At 37.5% G+C, this 22,404-nt stretch overlaps 1 protein-coding gene across 2 annotated transcripts in view; it reads left to right on the plus strand.

Annotated features, from left to right (window-relative positions):
* The first annotated feature begins 3,179 nt into the window (after positions 1-3,179).
* LIN9 (lin-9 DREAM MuvB core complex component) overlaps positions 3,180-22,404 on the plus strand; it is a 28,377-nt gene continuing 9,152 nt past the window's right edge. The window contains exons 1-10 of one of the 2 annotated variants that reach the window (XM_010009573.1): positions 3,180-3,205; positions 4,047-4,105; positions 5,107-5,201; positions 8,732-8,833; positions 10,701-10,834; positions 13,694-13,819; positions 18,528-18,685; positions 19,848-19,981; positions 20,958-21,077; positions 21,252-21,353. In XM_010009573.1, the coding sequence (XP_010007875.1) occupies positions 10,716-10,834; positions 13,694-13,819; positions 18,528-18,685; positions 19,848-19,981; positions 20,958-21,077; positions 21,252-21,353 (759 nt within the window). In that variant the 5' untranslated portion in view covers positions 3,180-3,205; positions 4,047-4,105; positions 5,107-5,201; positions 8,732-8,833; positions 10,701-10,715. Of the gene's footprint in view, positions 3,206-4,046; positions 4,106-5,106; positions 5,202-8,731; positions 8,834-10,700; positions 10,835-13,693; positions 13,820-18,527; positions 18,686-19,847; positions 19,982-20,957; positions 21,078-21,251; positions 21,354-22,404 lie in introns of those variants that run through there. The other variant, XM_010009574.1, reaches the window with a different exon arrangement.

A 22,404-nucleotide genomic window follows, 5' to 3' on the forward strand; every position in this document is an offset into this window, starting at 1 on the left:
TCCACCTCTTCTGGTCAGTTATGGTATTTTCAAATGAGGGGAAGCAATAGCTGCTTGATTTTAAGCTTAAACTCAACTTTAATTATTGAAAAGGAGAAAAGCTTTTGCACTTTTCTTCCCATGCCTCAAAGCCTATCTCCACATCAGAAATACTTTTCGGAGGGCAGCCTACCAGTGTTCCTTCTTAAGTGTTCCATACTGCTTGCAGAACAGTTAGAGGGTGTTTAGGTTCTCTTCGTGGTAGCTCTCTGTACGTTTTCCCTTGTGCTGGGAGAAGGCAGGGGCTATGGGAAGGATTCCTGGCAGCTGGAGCAAGGAGAGTGGTGGCTCAGTGCAAAGGGAGCTGTCCATCGCCAGGCCCCACAGCTTCTGGAGCTCAATCTGGTTTCTAGCATTAAAACATCAGGGTGCTTATCATACTGGACTTGGTGGACTTGAGGTTACTTTAATATTGATTTGTTTTGTTTTGTTTCTTTTTCTTAAATTTGGGGTTACATGGGCTTCCCGAATATTGCGTCTTTCAAGTGTTATAAACCACATAAATACACTTTTTCCTGACTCTTAGTTACTATTGAGCTTCCTGTTACTGTACTATTAAATGCCTCATAATCTAGAACACAGTTATTTTTACTGCACATCTGTGGTGCACATATTTTGCAGGTACTTTTGGGGGGGGGTTTAGGCCAGAAAAGGCCATTATAATCATCTTACATTCTTCATTAAGCATGCTAGGACACTTCTGTTTGGAATTTCTGAGCATCAATTCCATGCTTCCTTTTTACCTATGGTTTTCTCTTTAAAAATCGTTGTAAGCTCCGTTTAAAGATTTTTGAATGGTAGGGAGTTCAACATGCCCTTTCGTGGTATGGTTACATCAAATCTGTTGAACTTCGCATTCATTGCTAACCCAAACTTACTCAATGCCATTTTCTGACAAATAGATCCAGTTATGCCTTTCCTTATAAAGAAAGGCTGCAAAGCTATTTTACTGTCTGAATAATCTGCCTGTGTAGATACTTGTGATCAGTGCAGATCTTGACCACCTTTGCGAAGACCAAGATTGACGTGTCTTGACTTTCTTGCAGTAAGGCATGTGTTTAGTTCTGAAGACTTCCTTAATTTTTCAAACCTAGTCAAGTGTGAACACTGTTCAAGTAATGAATTCCCTAACAACATATGCAAAGCAATACTGAGTAGGGTGCTAAGGCAAGACTAAGCCAATCGTACCGTTTGCACTGGAATAGTATGAGAGTGTAGGCTGCTGAAAGCAGGTCTTCTAATTCCTAAGCCACTGATGGCTGTACTTCCTCCCTAGGTTTGAGGTTCTTTTTACTCTCAGTATTAAGAAAGTCACCTCCATGATCCTCTGAACCTGGAGGAGCTGGAAGAAGATTTTGGTTGTAATGCCTTCAGTGGTGCATAGGCCTTATTTCTTCCTTTACTCCCATTTGGTTTTGGTGTTTGATGTTTGTAGAAATGAAATTGTGTCATTGTCATAATAGGTATTTACATTCAAGCATATATTATTTACATTCAAGTGTGTATATTCTACTTTAATCTCTGTAATTGAAATGCTGGTTAAAAAGACTGTCTATGATTATACATTAGTTATTCAGAACAGTTGTGTACAAAATTACTGGCATTTAATGTGAGGCTGGGACATTATAAATCTATTAATTATTTATACTAAAATTTTTGATGGTTTTAATAAACTTAGTCTATCCTGAATCACTTCTCCAGTTTTTATAGTTTCTGAAATGCCTTTATCTGTATTAAATGTTGCTTATTTTTTATTGTTAAACATTATTGCGTAAAAGATCATTCTAGTTTCTGGGTTTATGGCCCTGGTAGTATGTGCTAAATGGAAAAAGTAGGGAGAGGCACCATGTTCCTTGAAGTTTTGATACCCCTAAAATCAGTATAGAAGAGCTTGACAAGAAACCCCATGTATCATTGTTACCTCCAAGGTAAAATTAAGCTTATGGATATTTACATTGTCATTTTAATATCCTACATGTATTCTGATGTGTTAAGCTACAGAACTATTGGTGTTAATAATTTTCTGCAGCTTGTTAAATTAAAATAGTTTAGTTTAACTTTGAACTTGCCTAAATCAGGAATTCCTTATTTAGACACTTGTATTCCTAAATAAAAATGCCCTTTTCTGGTTACATTACTTTAGTTGCAGGTTAAGCGAAAACACATGAGCAGCCTTATCCTAGCATGCATCCATTGAAGATTAACTATCCCATGTGGAAAACTCCTTGGCAACTGATGCTATGTTGGAGTGGTGATCTTGTAAAGCTAGAAGGTAGTTCAGTAACATTGTGCTGACCATCACTTCTCTACTTGTTGTTTCTGATGCCAGTCACCTAACACCCTGCTCTGCTGACCCACTATCTTTTCACAGGTGAAGCATCTGAGTTTGGTGGTTAGCAAAGATCTCGGATACTTCAGCTATGAGATTGACACCCTCCCCATAAAGCTTTGTTGCCTCTTGCTGAGTTGTTTTGTTTTCCACTGTTGACATATTCACCCTTGGCTGAATGGATTGTTCTTGATAGATAGAGGAAAACGTATGTTTGGTATCACAGATGAAGTGCCTGAGATCTTTCAGAATAGTGAGCCATGTTGAAAAGCCAGTATCTCCATTTGATGATCCTGATGACCCTGCTTCTGCCTCTCCATCCCCAATGACACACATTTTCCCCAGGTTCTTAAACTGTGTGTACACCAGTTGCGGGGACACTGGTTCTTCACTGCTCTTATTGTTATTGTTCAGGACTCGCCTTCTTGGTTGTTAGCAGGGTACTCATGTATTTATGCAAGCACAGTGTACAGTATCTGATTATTAGTATGAAATTAAAAAAAAAATAAAAAGCTTTAATCCTGAGATACCTTTAATGTACAGTTTAATTACAAGAGCTGAATTCACTGTGCCATTGCTGCAGCTGTATTCTCTTCAACGGTCCACCCCAAACCAAAATGCTGTGTTCCCTATTCACTGGAATATGTCCTCTTAAAGTCAAGGATCTCTTGCACTGTGAAGTTACTGAAGCTAGGACCTAGATACAGGGCAGCCACAAGAAAAGGAATTCCCAGACCTTTGGAGTCAGAAATGTTCTTGGAACAGCAGTTTCAGAGAAGTGGAAGGACAGAGTGCAAAAGTGAAGGGGAGAAGAGGGTGCAATGCAAGGAGTGGTGGAAAACACTGGAATGTTATGGAAAGATAAAGTTGGTTTGAGAGAAAAGCATGAATCTGTGGAAGAATTGTGATGCAGAAATGTCTTTCCCCTCTATTAATGTAGTTGCTTCGAACAGCTCATTCTTAGAGAGACATTTGAAAATTCCAAAGCACAAAGGCTGTAGCCAGGCCCAGTTTTGTCCTTTCTGGCCCCAGAAGTGCTGCAGTGGAAAGGGAGCAGTGAAATTCAGATGGATGCATTACACAGTTTGAACAGTTCAAGCAAACTAAGGATCCCGTCTGCATTTATTTATAATAGCTGAATCTGCTGCCTTTCTGAATAAGGAGGTTCCACAATGGGCAAATAAATATTCATCTCTCTGCTTGTGAACGAAGCTGAGGGAGTATAAACTACTGGTTCTGTGGAAATTTTTTGCATTGAAGAATTTTTAATTAATAGAAATTAAAAGAAAAGGAAACAAAAAAAAACCCCCAAGGTGTTCATTACAATTTGTTGTTAGTTGTATAATATATTTGCAACTACATCAAACAAGCCAGTTGCATGGAAGTATGTAGTTTGGACATAAAGCTGGATCACGGTTTGCTGTGTTAAAAGTGCTCAGCATCTGAAGCTGTTTTGTAGATGTGAAACTAAAGTGGGGGGAAGCCACAAAACATGAATATGCTTTCAAGATTTATTGGGTAATAAACATAAAATGCTGTATTTAGTGCCATGGAGGGAGCACTGGGTTCACTCATTCTGCTGTGAAAGATTTAAGATTAAATTCCACTTTCTGCCTAAGAATAAACTAAGAATGGGTAGACTCTGCATAGGTTATGTGGTTTGAAATAACTTATAATTTATGTGGACTTTTTGATACATTGCAGGTTCTTCAGCAAAAGCACTTGTGAGCTTGAAAGGTAAGAAATGAATGTGCTGTTTAATTGTACCCAGTCTGCCTTTCAGGTGTATTTAGTTTATGGCTTCAAAAAGTTCAAGAAGATAATACTGAAGAAGGTTTTTTTGGTTGAAATGTGATTGACTTTATTGTGCATATTTGTTAGTTCTATAAGCTAATAATGCTTGATAGTTGAAACTACATATGTTGTGGTGTGTTTAGACTCCCAAAATACGTTTTTTCTTCCTAAGTACTCCCTAGGCATCAGGTTTGATGAGAAGATTGAGGTAATCTTTCCTCTCTTGAGGATGAGATAGGAGGATTCTTAGTGAGACCTGTACATGTGACAATGTTTACGGTGGGAAGGAATTTCACTGTTTTGTCAGGGAGTTATGGGCTAAATCAAAAAGCTGTTTCTTACATCTTTTTATTTGAAGTTGTCTATATGAACATTCATATAAATTTTGAAGACTTAGAATCTGCCCAACACTTTCCTTATACTGCCCAACTAGTTTCTTTATCTGTTACAAGACTTCTGTTACACAAGGAAGACAATAGGTCTGTTGAATATGTAACTAGTATAGGTCTATTTCAATAAAATTTGATTTACTTGTTGGTGTGCAACTACTTAATCAGTTTTAGAACGAGAAGAAAGCCAGGTCTTGTAGAGCTTTATCTGCTCCAGGTTTCAGTTACAGCTGCTATGCAGCTGTCTATAGATGTGTGTCAACCTGGCAGTAGAAGTAAGTGGTTCCAGCACAAGAAGCTTGAAGAAATCTTGAAATGTTCTCAGGAGGAAAAAAATGTTTTGTTCATGTTTCTCCTTGTCCTTAAAATCTCTTTCAATTAGTGTTCAGAACAACTTCATAAAAACACTGAAATCTAAAATCCATTTGTAGTTGAATCCAAAGAAGATGTCGCAAGTAACAAAAATATATTGTTACTTGATGATGCTATACTAGCTTTTGGATAGTAGTTGTGCTAAAATATATGTGTATTAATGACATGATTTCTTCACAACAGAGGGAAGTTTATCCAGTTCTTGGAATGAAAAGTATAACTCTCTGCAGAAGACGCCGATTTGGAAAAGCAAGAATGCTGGTTCTGCAGCAGAAATGGTAAGAATCAATGAAAAGATAACTTCAGGATTGGTAAAATACCATTGAGTGAGGCAAATTTAAGGATTAAAAAATTTGGCTGAGATTTAGTTTCGTAATTTCTGTATGTTAAACTATGTCCTTCACAAGCAGTCTACACAGTTTGAATATGAACTGTAAACATGTTTTGTAAATGAATGATCAAATAGCATTGCTGACTTTATTCAAGATCTCATGGCCATCTTCTCTCTTTTTTGCAATGCAAGTGCTGTGTGAAATGTTTGTATTGTGTCTACAACCTTGAACTTAAAAATTTCCAATTCTGATTAACCATTTGTTTTATCTCATGAAATACCTCACTTCTAATTATGGCTGAGAACTGACGTGTAAAGGAAAGGAAGGGAAAATGTCATAATGCACTTCCATCATTGTGCCTTCTGGGGGCAGATTTTAATATAAATAAAGAAATGTTAGTGAAATGTCTTTTAGTATTCTGAGTGGTCTCACAGGAGACCTTACGTTACAGTGCCTTGTTTGTGTGCATCTGTAATGCCATGTGCTCTTTCTGCTGCACCCTGGAGAGTACATGAAATACTGTCTCAATTGCTAGGTAGATCTTCTTCCCATACTCGTCTGGTGCCACTGCCTTCTACAGCAATTGCTAGCAGCTTCCCAGCTATCACCTGGGTTTTATTCAAATCATTATCTTTGTGAACTGTTTGTTTATTGGAAGGGAAACATTATGTTTGAAAACTATTGTGCTTGCCTACTCCTCTCGCAATCAAAACACCAGAGCAGCATCCAGTAGTGCATTAAGCAATGTGACTAATACCTGTCACATGTAGCTTGTTGTGTCATCTTCTCCCTGTAGACAAAGAGAAGGTATTTATTTTGTTAGGATTGATGCAGATATGCATACACACATGTTGCTATGCATTTATGCTAGAGGACATAAGGTCTACAAAATGCAGTTCCAGACAGTGACTAGTGCTTTGTGACAGCCCTTAACTGCTGCAGGGGTTCATGTCACAGTTTTCAGCTGTTCCCCAGGAATGCTCATCTTCTCTCAGAAACAAGCCTTACTGGTGGCTTAGAAGATCGCATATGCTGAAGAATCAAAGTCAGTAGGCATAACGTTTGTATGAAAACTCAATCTTTAGTATGTTGGCTCTAGCTATTAAAAAATAAGGAGCTGAACCTCGAATGTAGCTCAGTATTCTGTAGAAAGCTGGAAAAAGGGTCAGAGGGTATTCTCGTGTGTTAGCAGTGGCCCATGTTGCTGAGATCTTATATTGTCCTTTGTACTAGTTCGAGTTCCCTGGACACTGCAAGTTTTGCAAATCTGTTGTGCTGTTGGCTGAAAAATCTTTCCAAAAATGCCTGACCTATTTAGCTCACAAGGATGATACTTCTTTGCCATGCTTGTTATTTTATTCTCGTGTGAGGCACTGGCAGTCCAGACTGATGAAACACTCTCATCATTTTGGGTAGTTCCTTGGAATAGATTTTGGCAGCTTCTGTTGAGGGTTGTAAAACAGTTCTCTTGATCTGGATCATAGCCTTAGCATAAAGTTGACGGAACTCTGAAGATTTGTCTAGGTTGTTTTTGCATTTGTGTTCCTGTGTTGGCACATGCTTTTCATCTCATGTAATGTCATAAACCCAAGAGCTATGTAGACATTTGGGAGAAAAATACTGTTCTGGAACCAGCACCTCAAATGTCAAGACTAAAATATAATTGCAAATACTCAATAGGAACCTGGCTCTTCATCTTGTGGGCAGAATGCTGTGATGAACTAGTCCCAGAGTTCTGCACTCGAAGAGTTTTTATTGTTGGAACAATATTTATTGTTGGTTTCTTGCTCAAAATCTAGAATAGTTCTGGCCTTTTTTAAGGTGATGGTTTGTCAGGGATGGCAGAGATGTTATGAAAAAAACCCATAAAGACGTGATTGAAATTTAAGATTGTTCTTAATCTTAAATTTCTGAATTGGAAGATACAAAGAAAAGAACTCGATGTATGTAGGTGAAGAGAGAAAAACAACATCCATAACAATTAATGATAAACTAATTACTCAGTATTATGTGGGCACCATTTGGTTACCTTCCTCTGTTCATTGTGCATCTCTTTCCTGGTTTGTAACATCTACAAGGAATGGGTGTTTTCTTTTGTGTGCCAAATGTGCTTAGGCGTCTAGTACATACATGGCACTACTGTTACTGAAATACACTTGTGTAGTTATATTTATAAAATAAATATAATTTAGAATTAGAAAGGTGTATTTCCCTGGAAAGCTCCAGCTGTTCTTGTGGCATGGGACAGATTTTTTTGCTACCACTAATGAATTTAATAGAGAATATCTCTTTTCAAATAGATATTTTAATCAGTCACAAACTTATTAAACATCTTTCCTAAGGTTAGATGCTTATCAGTGAAATTTTATTTCACTTTGTTGATTTGTTTATAACTCCTACTAAAGCTTGTATTTGTCATCAGTATTCTTCACATCGTGTTACAGATGCCATGCCCAGATCAATGTGTAGCATATTCACCATCTGTACTGAAAGAAGTGAAATCTGCATTTGTTCTGCGTTTACTCATCAACTTTGTAAAGAGTTGGAAGTACAAGGAAGGCTACAGGGTGCAGTCTTGGGGTTCTGCAGAGGAGACACATTTCAGCTGCGGCTGGCTCCTGTGCAGGATCACAAAGTCTTCATGGAAGGAAAGGCTGCTTATTAAACAGCCAGTCATAGGTTACTCTTTCGTCCTTGTTGAAGTACAAGTTTTTTGTCATGGGGTAAGATGTTGAGGAATAACTAAATGGAAATGTTTTTTTCACGACACACATTTGCAATATGGTTTCCCGTTTTCAATCAGCCTTCTAACTCTCTTAGAGCCATAACATCTTAGCACACAAGTCAGTTAGCATAAATTTTTAATTCTTCTCTCTTCTGATATTTTCACATCACTCATTCAAGCTTTAGTTTCTTCAGACTTAGCATTTTGCAGTGTAGGCACTTTCAATGAGTTAAAACCCAAAAAACCCACAACACTTTATTAGGCTTAAAAGAAATCCTTTCCAAAAAGTTATATCCAGCTAATGTTTTTACTGAGAACATACCAAAATGAATACACTGTTTGAATATGCCTTTTTTTTTATTTTTTTGACCCAGAATTTAGAACAAATTGTTTAACAGATGTGCTTATATAACCAAAGCAAGTGTAGATACACAAGCGTTTATACACCTAACTCCTCTGGAACCAAGTGGGAGTTAGGTTCTAAATACTTCAGTGGAACTAGGCCAGCAGTATAGTAATGGGTTATAGTTAGCACTGGAAAGCTTGGAATCTTACATTCCTTCTTCTCTTCTCTCAGCCCTTAGATCTTTATCTGCTAGGAGGCACTATTTATTGTGTACCATGTGCCTTAAAACCAGTAGATGGCAAGAGAAAAGGCATTCCATTTCTCTCACTGTGAATCTTGTGCATGAACAGGGAAATCGGATTACTTTTTTTCTTGTAATTCATTCTGAATTTTGATACATGCAGCCCCTTCAGAAACTCAAACCGGAGTTGACTCCTCTGTGAAGCTGACAGGCAAATAAACACAAGGTCACCCAAAAGAAATCAGAAGGGTGTGATGGTTCCATAGGTACCTACGTGTATGCAGATATTTTTACCACAAAGGGGAACAAGCCTATCGGTGTTAGTTCAAAATCAGAATGCATTTGCTTCTCAAATTGCATTATCAATTCATGAATATTATTGTGAGGAAAGATGTTGCTAGGAATAAGCCACAATTCAAAACAGGTTTGTGTTTTTCTTCCCACAAGTGGGTTCTTCAGTTTGTTTGTGAGAATACCTGTTCTTTTTGATCCTGGACATAAGCATACAGACCTAAGAAAGGATTCCAGATTAATTGCCCATCTTGCTCCCACAAACAGTTGTATCCTGTAGTCTGCATAAACTTACTCATCTTCAGTTAAAAACTGTCTAGGTTTCTTGCACTGACTACATCGTTTTAGGAGGCTGCTGTAGAATGTAACATATTTCAACAGTTAGGAACTTGCTCTTGATTTGTAGCCTAAATGGATTCATGGCCATCTCTTACCTTCTTGATCCTCTAATGGCAGTGTTTTCAAATTCAAACACCTTGTTTTTCTGCTCTTCTACTTGACTGTCCTTGATACAGCATGAAAAAGCAGCCATAATTTTTCTCAGCCTTCATTTGCTATATTAGACAGGGCAACATCTCTTAGCCTTAAAGAATTGCCTCTCAAGTATCATTGTCTTCCACATCTGTATCTTCACCTTACGAGCCTGAATTTGCCACACTGAAAAGAAAGGATTTGAATACTGGTCTTACTTGCATTCTGAAGTGTATCATGCATCGTCGAACAGGGCAGGCTTAGCAGAGATGAGGGCTATGACATTTCTCTCTATTCAAGATTTTTTAATGGTAGAAAGGCCTGGATAATGCTGTCTGCCTGACTGGTTTGTACTTAAATGCCTGGTTCTTGAGGTCCAGGGATTGCTAGATAAACATGTGTGAGGGGTGCAGCTGCCATAGCACACACATCTTGCTGTCCTGCTGGGCTGTGTCTCCTGCAGTTCCAGTGGGAGAAAGGGGACCTGTGTCTAGAAGGTAGTGATTAAGCACAGCAGGAGCCAGCAAGGGCCTACCTTATGCTTTATCCTATTATTGGTGCTCCTAAAGGTCAAAATACTTTTGAGCGTTTGGGGCATGTTAACAACTAATTATGGTATGGGGGCTCAGTTAAACTAATATTCTCAAAAGCTGTAATTGCATTGCAGATAACTTTTTCTTTCTGTCAGTAAGACAGCCATCCCTGGAACAAAAGTACGGAATGAGTTTCCTACAATCTTGTTCAAATGCCAGTCTATGTCTTATGCATGCAACCCAAGACAGTGTCTTTTCTGCAGTTTATAAAATAGCTGTCAAATGTAGTTAAAACTTGCTTATGTCCATGCTAGTTTCTCTTGCAGTTTTCTATAAATCAGACACTGCTTAAAGCTTTGGCTCTTCCACGTTCCTGTGCTAGCTTCATGCTCAGGTTAAGAAGAGCTAGCAAGAGTAAAAGCACTACTGCAAATGAGGCAGTTGGTTTTGTTATATCTGAGCCACATCATCACATATGCTCACTAGAGACCATGTTCAGTGGTGCCTCAAGCTTTTGAAGTCTGTACTTTAGTGCCATGCTGTTGTTACCAATAACATAGCTCCAGTGTTGGAAAATGTTTGTGTTAGAAGAGCTTTGTATGGAGATAATTTGCTGTATTGATCCTGCTAAAGTTTGCATCTGTTTGCTTTGATTGCATTGCTGATACAACACCGTAAGATTATAGATCTGCAACAAAACATTGTCATGAAACAGTATGTGTGATGAAAACGTAACAATTGTTAATGTGCAAACTTCTGTCAAGAGAATCTAGTGTAATAATTTGAATATTTAACCATGTTAGACTGTGTTTAATTGTTTCCTTTATCTGCTATATAGAAGTTTAATACAACAATGCCAACACCAGACAAGAAAGCATCACAGAAGATTGGTTTACGGCTTCGTAACCTGCTCAAACTTCCCAAAGCTCACAAGTGGTGCATATACGAATGGTTCTATTCAAATATAGATAAGTATGTTTGATTTATTAAATCTCTTTTAGTAGTATTGAAATTTATTCTTAAACTATTAGTTATTGAAAATTGTCATTGTTTTGTTTTTTGGGGGGTTTGTTTCTTTTGTTGTTGTTATAATGACCAACCTACTCGGGTAGTCTTCTATGGAAAGCCTTCCTTCATGGAAATAATCTTTTTATCACCTCAACCAGATACAAGATTTTATTCATAATGTTTTTAGCATCTTAAGCTTGAAGGTACCAGAACACTTGGACCTTTTTGAACCCTTGGGTCAGTGTTACACATGGGGGATAGCAAGGAGACTGCTGCTTCATAAGGTGCTGCTTCCCTAAAAGATGTAAACATTGGGTTTGGATATTTTTTTCCCCCCATCATCCTGCTTTTGTTGTGATTTCTAACAAGAGTTTAGGTTTGTGACTATTCAGGTTTTGTCTACATATTGGCATCCTTCTTGGATCTCCTAATCTATCTCCTAGATTGTTTCTGCAATTTGTCACTCAGAGTCTTTGGCATTTTTCTTTTAACACCACCAGCAAAATGGTGCAAATCGTTTAAAAGATCCATGAAAAACTAAAAACCCTAAAATGTAAAAATCATTGATGAATGGAATCTTAAAATCTACACTGACTAATAGATGAAACACTAGTATGTAACATTTTAAAGAATAGCTTCAGAGTTATGGAGCATTCTTCTCCAGAATTTATTCGTAGCAAAATAATTACTGTTTTTCCTTCCTATTTTAATCGTGATTGCTGGGGCTGTTTTCCTGAACTGAGAAAGCAGTCATAGCAACAGGAAAATGTTTTAGGGTATGTTCATCACAAGTAGAAAAATGACATGTCCGTTTTAGTTACTCTTAAATTCATCAGCTGTAGGATTTAATTCCTTTGAAAGAAGTAGTCTTTACATGCTTTGTTCCCCCCCCCTTATTTAAGGAAGAAACAATCCCCCACTCCTCCCCCAAAAAAACAAAAACAAAGAACCCAAACCCTGTTTATTCCTAGTAGTAATTTTAATATGTGATGTTTATAATTATGATTTTTACAACAGTCCAAGAACTTCTAGTTTATTCTCAAATAATTGTCTGTGGAACTTTAGGTCTATCAGTAGATTAGAATTTGAGTTTAGCAGGTAATTCTGAAAACCTCTTTGAAATTTTACCAATGTATGCCTGTAATGCTAGTGAAATATAACCATGTTAAGATATCATAACATAGCTTACTAAGAAACTATGCATCTTTGGGAAAAAAAACCTTTGTGTGTTGTTTTGAGTGATATGATCTGGACTTAACAAGAACCTTAAAGTTTAAAGCATAGAGCTGTCAACTGAAAAAATATGGCTCACTGTACAAGTCTCAAAATACTTTAATGGAATTGTCTCATCCAAAATTGAAATCCTCAATTTAAATGCCATGTCTACTATTAAGTTTTTAAAATGTTTTAATCTCTATGGGTATCATCTGTGGTTATTAGATTATTGAAGCTGTTTCAGCTGGAGTCTCTCTGCAGAGGACAATCCTATTGACTTCTGACACACAAAGACTTCAAAAGAGCTATTTACTAGTACAGTGACCGCAGGCCCTCAGAACCTGATGCAACTGTAGCTTGCTTACACCATTTCCCAGAGCTTCCAATCTTGTGGATGCCGTGGCTTTACATTTTGCCTGCTTAGGGATAGGTGATGGTAAAAACAATCAAATACAGATTCTCTTTCCCAAACCAGTTGTTATTTAGACATATATCTTATGTTAGCGACAGTAAATCTGGATAAAACTCTTTATACGCCTCCTTGTCTGTTTCCTGAGGCTCACTGATCATTCTTTGTGGTTTCCTTTTCACTTCGTGCCACAGCTGCAGATTCTTCTACTGCATAGAGAAAATATTCTCTTCTGTTCTTGCCTGAGTCTCCATTTCTCCATTCACCTTTCCTCTCTACTGCCACCTCACGCACTCACTTGAAAGCAGTGTTGCTTCCAAGATCCTCTTTGTTCTGTGCTTGAGGATATTCCCCTCTATACTCCAGCACCCTGCAGAGAATGGAGAAAAGTGGCTTTATCTAGGATGCAGTTATTCTTTTGTTCTCACCAGGTGAGATCTATTTCAGTTGAACATAGTCTTTAATGATTAACCTGCTATTAGACGGGTACAGCCATTGCTGCTCCCTTGTCTCTTCAGCCCAAGAAAGATGTGGTACTACAAAGTAAAAGGCAGTCATAAAACATAGAGATACAGACAGGTCATAGCATCAAAGAGAAATTCATAAGTTTTGTAGGTAGGTTATCTGAACTGTCACTTCTATTGATCCTCTGCTTCATTATGGAGTCATGGTATGATACAATAAAAGTCCCACCTGTATAGATGTGGAGAATGACAAGTTGGCTCAGTTTCCTGTATTTTGGAACCCTCTGTTGAGAATCTGGGTTATAATTGAATGAATTTATGAAAAAGGTAGTGTCTTTCTATTTCTCAGTATCCTGAGAAATCACTGAGCATCACATACCCCAGTATATCCCTTCCTCAGTTCTCTATAGCTCGCCATAACGTCATGGTTTCCTTCACTGTGTTGCAGTATCCTCATGATGCTGCACTGTCTTTGCTGAAGTTTCATTTGGTGCCTTTATGTACATTACAAAGCAGGAAGAATACATTTTTCCATGTAGTAACAAGAGAGGAACATATTTAAACATGACTGATAATAAGGCTCAAGTAGAATAATACTCCTGGAAACTTTGTCTTTGTTTTCTGCTAATTTATACTTTTTGTTTTCAATGTATTTCTTATAATGGATGGGTTTTGGAATCTTATGACAAAAGTTTACCAAGTGTAGTTAACAGAGGACCAATTCTGTTTCAACAGACCTCTATTTGAAGGTGATAATGACTTCTGTGTATGCCTGAAAGAATCTTTTCCAAATCTGAAAACCAGAAAACTGACAAGAGTAGAATGGGGGAAAATCAGACGGTTAATGGGAAAACCACGGAGGTAATTTCTTTCTTTCTTTCTTTTCAACTAATAACTACATGTAGTTTTGATGTTATTGGAATTGTTCCTTCTAAAATACTTTTGCATACAGGCAGTAAAGTAATATAATAGTTAAGTTCTCTGAGCACACACCCTGCTCCCCTACACACCCTCTTATTCCTTATAGCATGTGTCCAGTCCATGTAGTTCTCATGAGCCTGTACTTGAAATGTTCTCTTACCACTCTAGATAACTGAGTGTCCAAGCTAGGATATGTTGAAATTATTATTGTGTCTTTTAGACTGCAGTGCTTCCTGACATGGAGAACAGGCCAGTTTTTCAAGATTTTTCTTTTTCCTGGCTATAACTAGCTCTTCATGGGGAAAACAAGTGCACATTTTTAACTATTTTATTATTTTTAATACCATTTTATAGATCATCAACTTTTCCTGGCTTGGCTGCCAAAACAGAGAGAGGAGATCATCACCCATGAGATCATGTACATTGTATAGAGTGAAGCCAGAATTTAATGAAGGGCATGGGTTTTTTTCTTCTAATTTAGAATTCTTCATCCTTAAACCTACTGATTCAGTTCAGCCTTTTCACATAACCTGTGCAATTTAGCCCAAAGAAGAAAAATCTCAGGGAGAATCTCATCTCTGTGTATAAATATCTGAAGGGAAGGCATAGAGAAGACAAGGCCAGGCTTTTTTCAGCATTGTCTGGAGCTAGGCCGAGGCAATGGGCAAGAGCTGAAATGCAGGAGGTTCAGTCTTTAGGTAAAGCAACACTTCTTTTTATTGCGAGGATGACTGAGCACTGGCACAGGTTGCCCAGAGAGCTGGTAAGATCTCCATCCTTAGAGATACTTGCAGGGTGTCTGGACATGTCCTGGGCAGCCTCCTGCTTGTGTCTCTGCTGGAGGGGGTTGGAACAGATGACCTCCAGAGGTCCCTCCCAAACTCAACCATCCCGTCATTGTGTAAGATCAGGAGACAAATGTGTAAGTAGTGTTGCAGAAATAAGACTGGTTTGTTTAAGAAAATACGAACACTAAAGCACTGAATCCATTTCATGGATCACTGTACTGACTCAGATTATATTTTGACTGATGGAAGCTATTTCATCTCCTGTGCTTATAAACAGCTTTACAAAACTAAAAATTGCCAGTCAAGGGAAGGCAGTAGAGCCAGCTTTAAAATAGGGCCTTTTGGAAAGGTGTTCATGTCATTAGAGTTTAACTGAGATAGCATTTCATTCCTCTACCATCATGCTTCCCACTGACAGGGAAATGGTGCATCTGGAGGTTATATCATCACATATTCATATGACTTTTGCCAGAAGTGGGTGCCAGTATAAAAGATCAGCTTGCCTCACTCAGCAGTCTGTTGGACCAGAGATAAAACTGCCTCCTTTCTTTTTTGGGCAGGAGCTTGGTTTTGGGGTTTTTTGTGAAGTTACTTTTTAAAAAGACTGACTCATGCTTAAGAAACCACAGGTCTAAATAGGCAGGAGTTTGTTTTATCTGAATTCTGTAGTACAAATATTTGACTGGATATTGTCTTGTTTTGTTTGTTAACCAAAACTTTGAGTTCTTGCTTTTTATCAACATAAAGTAAGCATTCCTGTTTGCATTTCGTTTCTTTAATCATTAAATATTGATAGTCTTTTTCAATATGCCCATAGTGGTCTTTGGCCTTAACAATTCTAACAGATTTTAGATTCTTCTAAATCATTTGAATAATTTGGAACCTTTTTCAAGGTAATTTTCATCTGCCTCTAGAGCAAAGTTGTTTATGTACATTACTGTTCTGTTAGATATTTCTTCTGTCTGTCCTCGTCGTATGTCCGTAAACTAAGTATCATATCAATACTGCTATGTTCCCATGAAAGAATTAAAACTAAGACATTTTGCATCCACAGTGTTGATGGCAGAGGATAGTAGTGTCTGTGTGAGAGCTGTGCACGTGGTCATCGTCTTTCTTTTTTAATTTGTTTTAAATATATTGTAATATTTTCTTATGTCTGCTGCTACACTAAATGTCCTATCACACCATCAACAGTGGGGTTGATTGGCACAACAGTATTCTTCATGGGAGCCTGCAAAGCTTGTAAGATTCCGGTAGACTGTGGGGAAAGATTTGCTTCAAGAAAAGGAAGAGGTAATAGTTAGTCTTGTGTACTCTGTATAAACTTCATTGGGGTTGTGAAATAGCGATGGATATGAATTAAGCTCAGATTTGCTTGTCCTGCCACTATATGATGGTGATGATTCCTCTGTTCATGTTCTCATTACTGAGGTAGAAACCGAAAAGAATGAGGTTACAATGTGATCTGTCCCATAGCTTTAATCTTTTTTTTCATAGGAACGGCATGAAGATGGGATAACCTTTATTAAATACATTTGGGGGATGTAGGGTTGGAGATTTCCTGTAACAGAAGCCAAAAAATACATTGCAAGTACTTTCTACAGCCATGGCCTACAGCATTGGCAACAGAGACTTTTTAAGAACATATGAGCTAGCAGTAAAACAGTAGTTGCTGTTGTAGGGAGCTTCCAAGGTCAGTGATTAGTATATCAGCATTTGAATTTGTATTTCTAAGAGCTCGGGTCAAAGAACATCAGGCGATAACAGATGTTCCTGATGCAAGAACCTGGACGTGATTAGAAGGACTAATATTAAAGTCTATATTGCTACGATACCTCCCCTCACCTTTTATTGTTTTGTCTTACTGTAATTAGTCACTCTGTTCCAATCAATGGAATTGGAAAGCTCTTACCTGCATTTTGCTACTTTGTATTCCCAGCCCATGGTGAGCATTATTTCATACTTGCTCCTTCCTCCTCAGTAGTAAATATGAAGCAAATTGCATCTTTAAATGAGAATATCTAAATAAGCTTTGCATAAGTCTCCCAACCACCAGCACTCGCTCTCTGCCATAGCCCTTTCCAGATATTTTAGATTCTTAATTGAGGATCATTAGGCAATACGCAACTACAGGTGAACACGTGCTCTTCAGTGGTAAACTTGTGAGTGGGACATGCACCTGCAGTTGCTACAACACACTTCCTAGACTATAGGAAGACTAGTGATGACTTTTGCAGTGTTAGTGATTGGAGAACCTAGTAAAGGAACCTTCAGTGCAATGTGTCACTGCACGTAGCTGACAGAAGTACATCACAGCTTCAGTTTGTTCCTTTTTTTCTTTTTCTTATTTTTAGTGTCTTGCTTAGGACTAAGATCTCATTGTGTTAATTGTCCATATAACCTAGAAGCCATGTATAAAATAAAAAGCAAAACATGTATGCATATACATCAATGAGTGTGAAACTGCTGGTCAGTTTGAAAGAAAGTAGTCTCAGCATCCTGGCAGTTTAGTGCTTATGACTTCCCATACACATTGCAAGGAAGAGAAATTTTGGAGCATAGTGAAGTGGCTTTGTAGAACTCTGAGTGAGGTGTATACGGCAGAAAATGTTTCCTAAGAATGTTTATTTTGGCATGTAGTGAGAGGAGTAGAAGCAGATGTGGAAGTAGGAGCTGAGTGTTCAGTACTGAGTGAGAGATAAGTAACTGAAGAAGATCTTGAAGGGATTTAAAACAGAAAACAATTTGCAGTGTCGAAGGCGGAACCAGTGAAGGAGTTGTCAATGTCTTCTGACGTAACCCCATAAAATAGGACTTTTTATTGATCACTACTCAATATATAACTGTGTGAGTTCTACGAAAAATGTTTAAATTGGATTTGACTGCAGTAAAGCAATTAACAAATGTAAATTATTTGATAAAGAACTGCTGCTGCGATTAAACAGGTCTACAATAGCATCTGCACTCCTCTTCTAAGTGACTTCTTTCATTGAGACAAGAATCATAAAACTTTTTTTTCTTTTTTTTTTTTTTTTAGTAAGGAATGAGAGATGGGATTGAGTCCTTAATATCTTTATGCTTTCAGTATCTCCTTCATGCATCATGCCCTTTCAGTAGGTTAAAAGTGAAAATGAATAAAAACTAAGGAACGGCCTTGGGAGTACGTCTTCCGTCTTTAAGACACACACACACCCAAAATGAGGGTGGAGACAGCTAAAGATTATACGATTTTATACAATAGCCCAAGTTCAAACAAGTTTGTACATTTACTGTGATCAATCTCAGAACAAATTCATCTGCATATTAGAGATTTTGTGGCTGAGTTGTACTCTGTATTGATGCAAGGAGATAAGACAGAGAAGTCCCCTTTTATGTTCTGAGTCTGGTGCCTTTTAATATACTCAGTTTAATTGAGCTAATGAGCACATGTGAAAGGGATCTATGTATCAGGAAGTGATGGCAGCCAGGGACCTCACAGTATGTCCTCCTCATATGCATTGAACAGGTACTCAAGAGTAGACTGAACATGGGACCTGCTTTATTTAGCCTTGTTGTGACACCAGGTGGATCCCTATAAGCAGAAAAAGTCCTAAAAAGTTGTATTCTTCTGATACAGTAATGCAACAGCTAGCATTTTGGAGTATTATTTTTAAATAAACTGTTATTTTAGGAGTGATAATTCAGGGGGAATAAGACTGCCTAAATCCATTCAATGAATTCCTTTCTCTTGAACACTTCACCCCAAGCGTTTTCATTTTCCCTCACTGATTTTTAAATGATGCCTATTTATTTGATGTGTCTTCACATATGTATGTTTTCGGTGCTGAATTTAAGTATAGTTTTACTGAATTGTATTATAGGTGTTCCTCTGCATTCTTTGAGGAAGAGAGATCAGCGTTAAAACAGAAACGACAGAAAATAAGACTCTTGCAGCAGCGGAAAGTTGCAGACATTTCCCAGTTCAAAGATCTTCCAGAAGAAATCCCATTACCACTCGTAATAGGAACAAAAGTTACAGGTAGTTTCTTCAACACAAAAAACCACCCAAGTGTTTTGCAAAAGGTTTAGTAAACCATAATATACATAGTACACATGGTTAACACATCACAATTCATATGGGTTTATTGTTAACTCATTGAGAAAGTGCTTGTGAGGATTAGCCAGTAGTTTTAAAGCAGTGATATGGTTTTGAGGTACAAGGTTAGTATGGTTTATTATTGCTATGGTTCAAATCATAGATTTATTTTTGTCAAGTGTATCTATCCAATCATGGAGAGAGCTATGCTTAAATGCGAAGAACTGAGGGGTGTCTGAAAGGTTAACATCTAACCTAATATGCTACTTGAGCTTTATTTTTCTATAAATATAAAAATACCTGTTTTGAAACAAATATACACTTGATATTGCAGTGTAATTGGGCTCGAATAAAGCTCGACGTTGCTTTACTGAGTGAAAAAAAACCTTACACATAACTGAAGAAAGAATATTGTTAAAAACATTCCACAAGTTTTATCCAACTTTATAAAAACTTGAATTCCACCATCCTATCTGTTTGTGATCTTAGAATCATAGAATGGTTTGGGTTGGAAAGGACCTTAACATCATCTAGTTCCAACCCCCCTGCCAGTGAGTGATCCTGATGCTTTTCACTTAAGCATGGTATCTCCCACTCAAGTTGTTACTGTTCACTGCTTTTTGCATTCTTCAGCAACACTGCCCTTAATCCTTGCTGAAGAGCAGGCATGCACAACACTGCCTCTCCTCGCTCTCCTAGAGCTGTATCCTTGAGCTGTGTTCCTCACTGTCTTTTGCTAAATATGCAGTCGTCAGTGCAAGTGCTCAAAGAGAAATGGTATGCAAAATCATCTAGAAATTGAATTTTGCCTGCAAAATCTGTCTGTCAGAAGCTATTTGGTATTAAATAGTGTTTTATGTAGCCATAAGTGTAGTGCTAAGGATTGGATTTAGGCAGTGATTGACTTGGAAAAATAAATTTGACAAATACTTGGGTAGTATTTCTATTGCATACAATTCTTCTGGGTTTATGTTTTTTCTCATTTAATGTGTGGGGTTTAAATTTATCTATGAAGGGTTACTTGCAAAAGATGTAGTAAGTCTTTTTCTCAATGCTATCAGATCATTATAATGTTTGCTTTGTTGTTCTTTTGTCGTATCTAAAGCACGTTTACGAGGTGTCCATGATGGATTATTCACTGGACAAATAGATGCTGTAGACACCCTTAATGCTACCTACAGAGTGACTTTTGACAGGGCAGGTCTTGGAACACACACAATTCCAGATTATGAAGTTCTTGTAAGTATTAATGGCACGTTCTTAAAATAATATGAAATAAAATATAAAGATCTACAGTGGTATGTTTTAATCAAAAAGAAGAAAATTCAAAATATTATATCCAGGTGGTATTTTCATAAAGCAGAAACAAACATAACAGATGCATGGGAAATTCCAGGGGAATGAGCTTCTGCTGTTTATGGGTTTATAGAACAGGATAACCCTTTATGATAAAAACATAATGGCTCAAGCTGGAATAATTTACTAGACCTACTACTGTAGGTTATTATAATAGCCTGAATTTAATATGAAGAAATATAACAAGTAGTGTAAGATCCCAAAGAAAATTCTGCTAGGGGATCCTGCCAGGATTTGCAGAAGATGTTCAAGAAAACCTGTCCCTTTCTGACTTGCCACTGTCTGGAAAGGCCTGTGGTAGTTGCAAGCAAGTATTACAAGTTAATTAAACCTCATTTTGAAACTTCTTACGGTAAGGAGCAACACCCACCTGTGGGGATATTGCTTTGGTCAGACAATTTGGGATTATTTCCTAGGTCATAGGTGTTTGTACCAATTTATGAGCTCCAGGAATTGTTCCTGCCAAACAGCCTGACCTAGACTGCAAGATCTTCAGAGGACCTCATGTTCTTTTGTATCTTGGGTAGTCTTGAATCTGCTGAGGGCCCATAATTAGTGTTGTCTCTGTCATTATCTGAGTTTGCAGCCTCTGCTGATCTCCTGTTCAGCCATGATTTGTCTGCAACTTGCCAATGTAATTTTTGGATTAGAGTTATTTGATATGTTGCCATCACATTTTGAAAACTCCAGCAATGGAATATTATTTTAAAGCTCTTGCTAGCCCAAAGCAAAATGTTAATCTTTTAACATTGTTGGGTTGGGCATGGCTAGTCCAGATTCCGGAAACAAATCACATATTCCAAAAGATGTGTGAAATTCGTGACAGCTGAAGTACATCCTTCCTTTTCCTGTCTTTCAGAGTAATGAGCCTCATGAAACCATGCCAATTGCTGCCTTTGGACAGAAACAACGGCCTTCAAGGTTCTTTATGACCCCTCCCCGATTGCAATATACACCTTCACTCCAGTCTCCAATTACAGTAAGTTACTTTTTTCATGTAATATTAATCATTGAAGTATTTCCTGATACATGTTGAAGCTGTTACTTACAACAGGTGTTGAGATGAATTTTCTGAGGTTATTCAGCAAGATAAAAAACGTAGCAAATCCCTCTAAAAATAAGCTATTAATTACATGTTCTTTGTTTTGTGCAGGACAGTGATCCTTTATTAGGACAATCGTCATGGAAAAACAAAATTTCAGGCACAGATAGTGAAACATTAGGAGGCTTTCCAGTAGAATTCCTCATTCAAGTGGTAAGTGTTAACTGCAATTTTGTTCTGTATTGTCCTTTTGTGTGTGTTCTGCCAACTCTTCTGAGTGTCTGTTGATTTATGAGAGATACAGTGGTATCCAAATTACCTTTTGAAAAGATGTTAATGATATTTGGTTTTATTCCCCCTCACCCCTTCTCAAGTTTCTCACTTGTTCATAAGCTTCAAAATATGTTGCTCTTTAGACCACAGGAGGGGCTTATGTCTCCAAAAGCGTCTTATTTTTCCCAGCTCTACCACTTGGTCTGAAAAAGAGATTATTTCTACCTGCAGGCTTAGGACTGTGTTAAGACTTTATTTATGTATTTAATGTTTACTTGAATTCTGCAAAGAACATTTGGCCATCTGCATTATCATATATTGTATAATATTATATATTACGTAATGTCCTACCCTTTTGGAGATGAAAAGAAGCACTCCATTCCCTGAAGAGGAATGTTATAGATAAGAAAACTATATTCTTGTCTTCATCATTATGAAATAATTCCTCAGTGATTTTGTACGTGGGTTCAGAAGAGCACAGACAAGTGTTAGGAAGCTGAGATTCGCTGAGTATCAAAAGTCATCAAAGCAAGTTACTCTTCAGCATGATGAAAGAATGAAATTGCTCATGTTGCCCTAGCTTAAGATCCATGGTTCTTTACCAGTGAAAGCTGTTTTAAACCTGCTAAAGGAGATGGGAATGATGAGAGTTCAGAATATTAATAACTAAGAAATAATATTGGTAGACACTTCTCAAATTTTAAAGTGTATATAATTGGTCAAAAGAATCAAGTTGTATCTGTAGCTCACATGAGACACTGGTTATTTTGGCCATTCAACATAATGAATTTTAGATGATGGAATGCTCTGTTCAGTTTCTCAGAGGAAACTTAATGTATTAAGCTAATTTTGGGAAAGCTGGTTTGGCATCTAGCTTAACAAAGAAAGTTTAAAATAGATGTAGTTGCTATAGGATTAATTATGTTAAAAATCGAACACAAAAGGTACTGTCTGTGCTGCTGAATTGTGTCTGCAGCTATCCTCCTCCTTG

Source organism: Nestor notabilis, unplaced genomic scaffold (assembly GCF_000696875.1).
Source record: "Nestor notabilis isolate BGI_N333 unplaced genomic scaffold, ASM69687v1 Scaffold21412, whole genome shotgun sequence".
NCBI lineage: Eukaryota > Metazoa > Chordata > Aves > Psittaciformes > Psittacidae > Nestor > Nestor notabilis.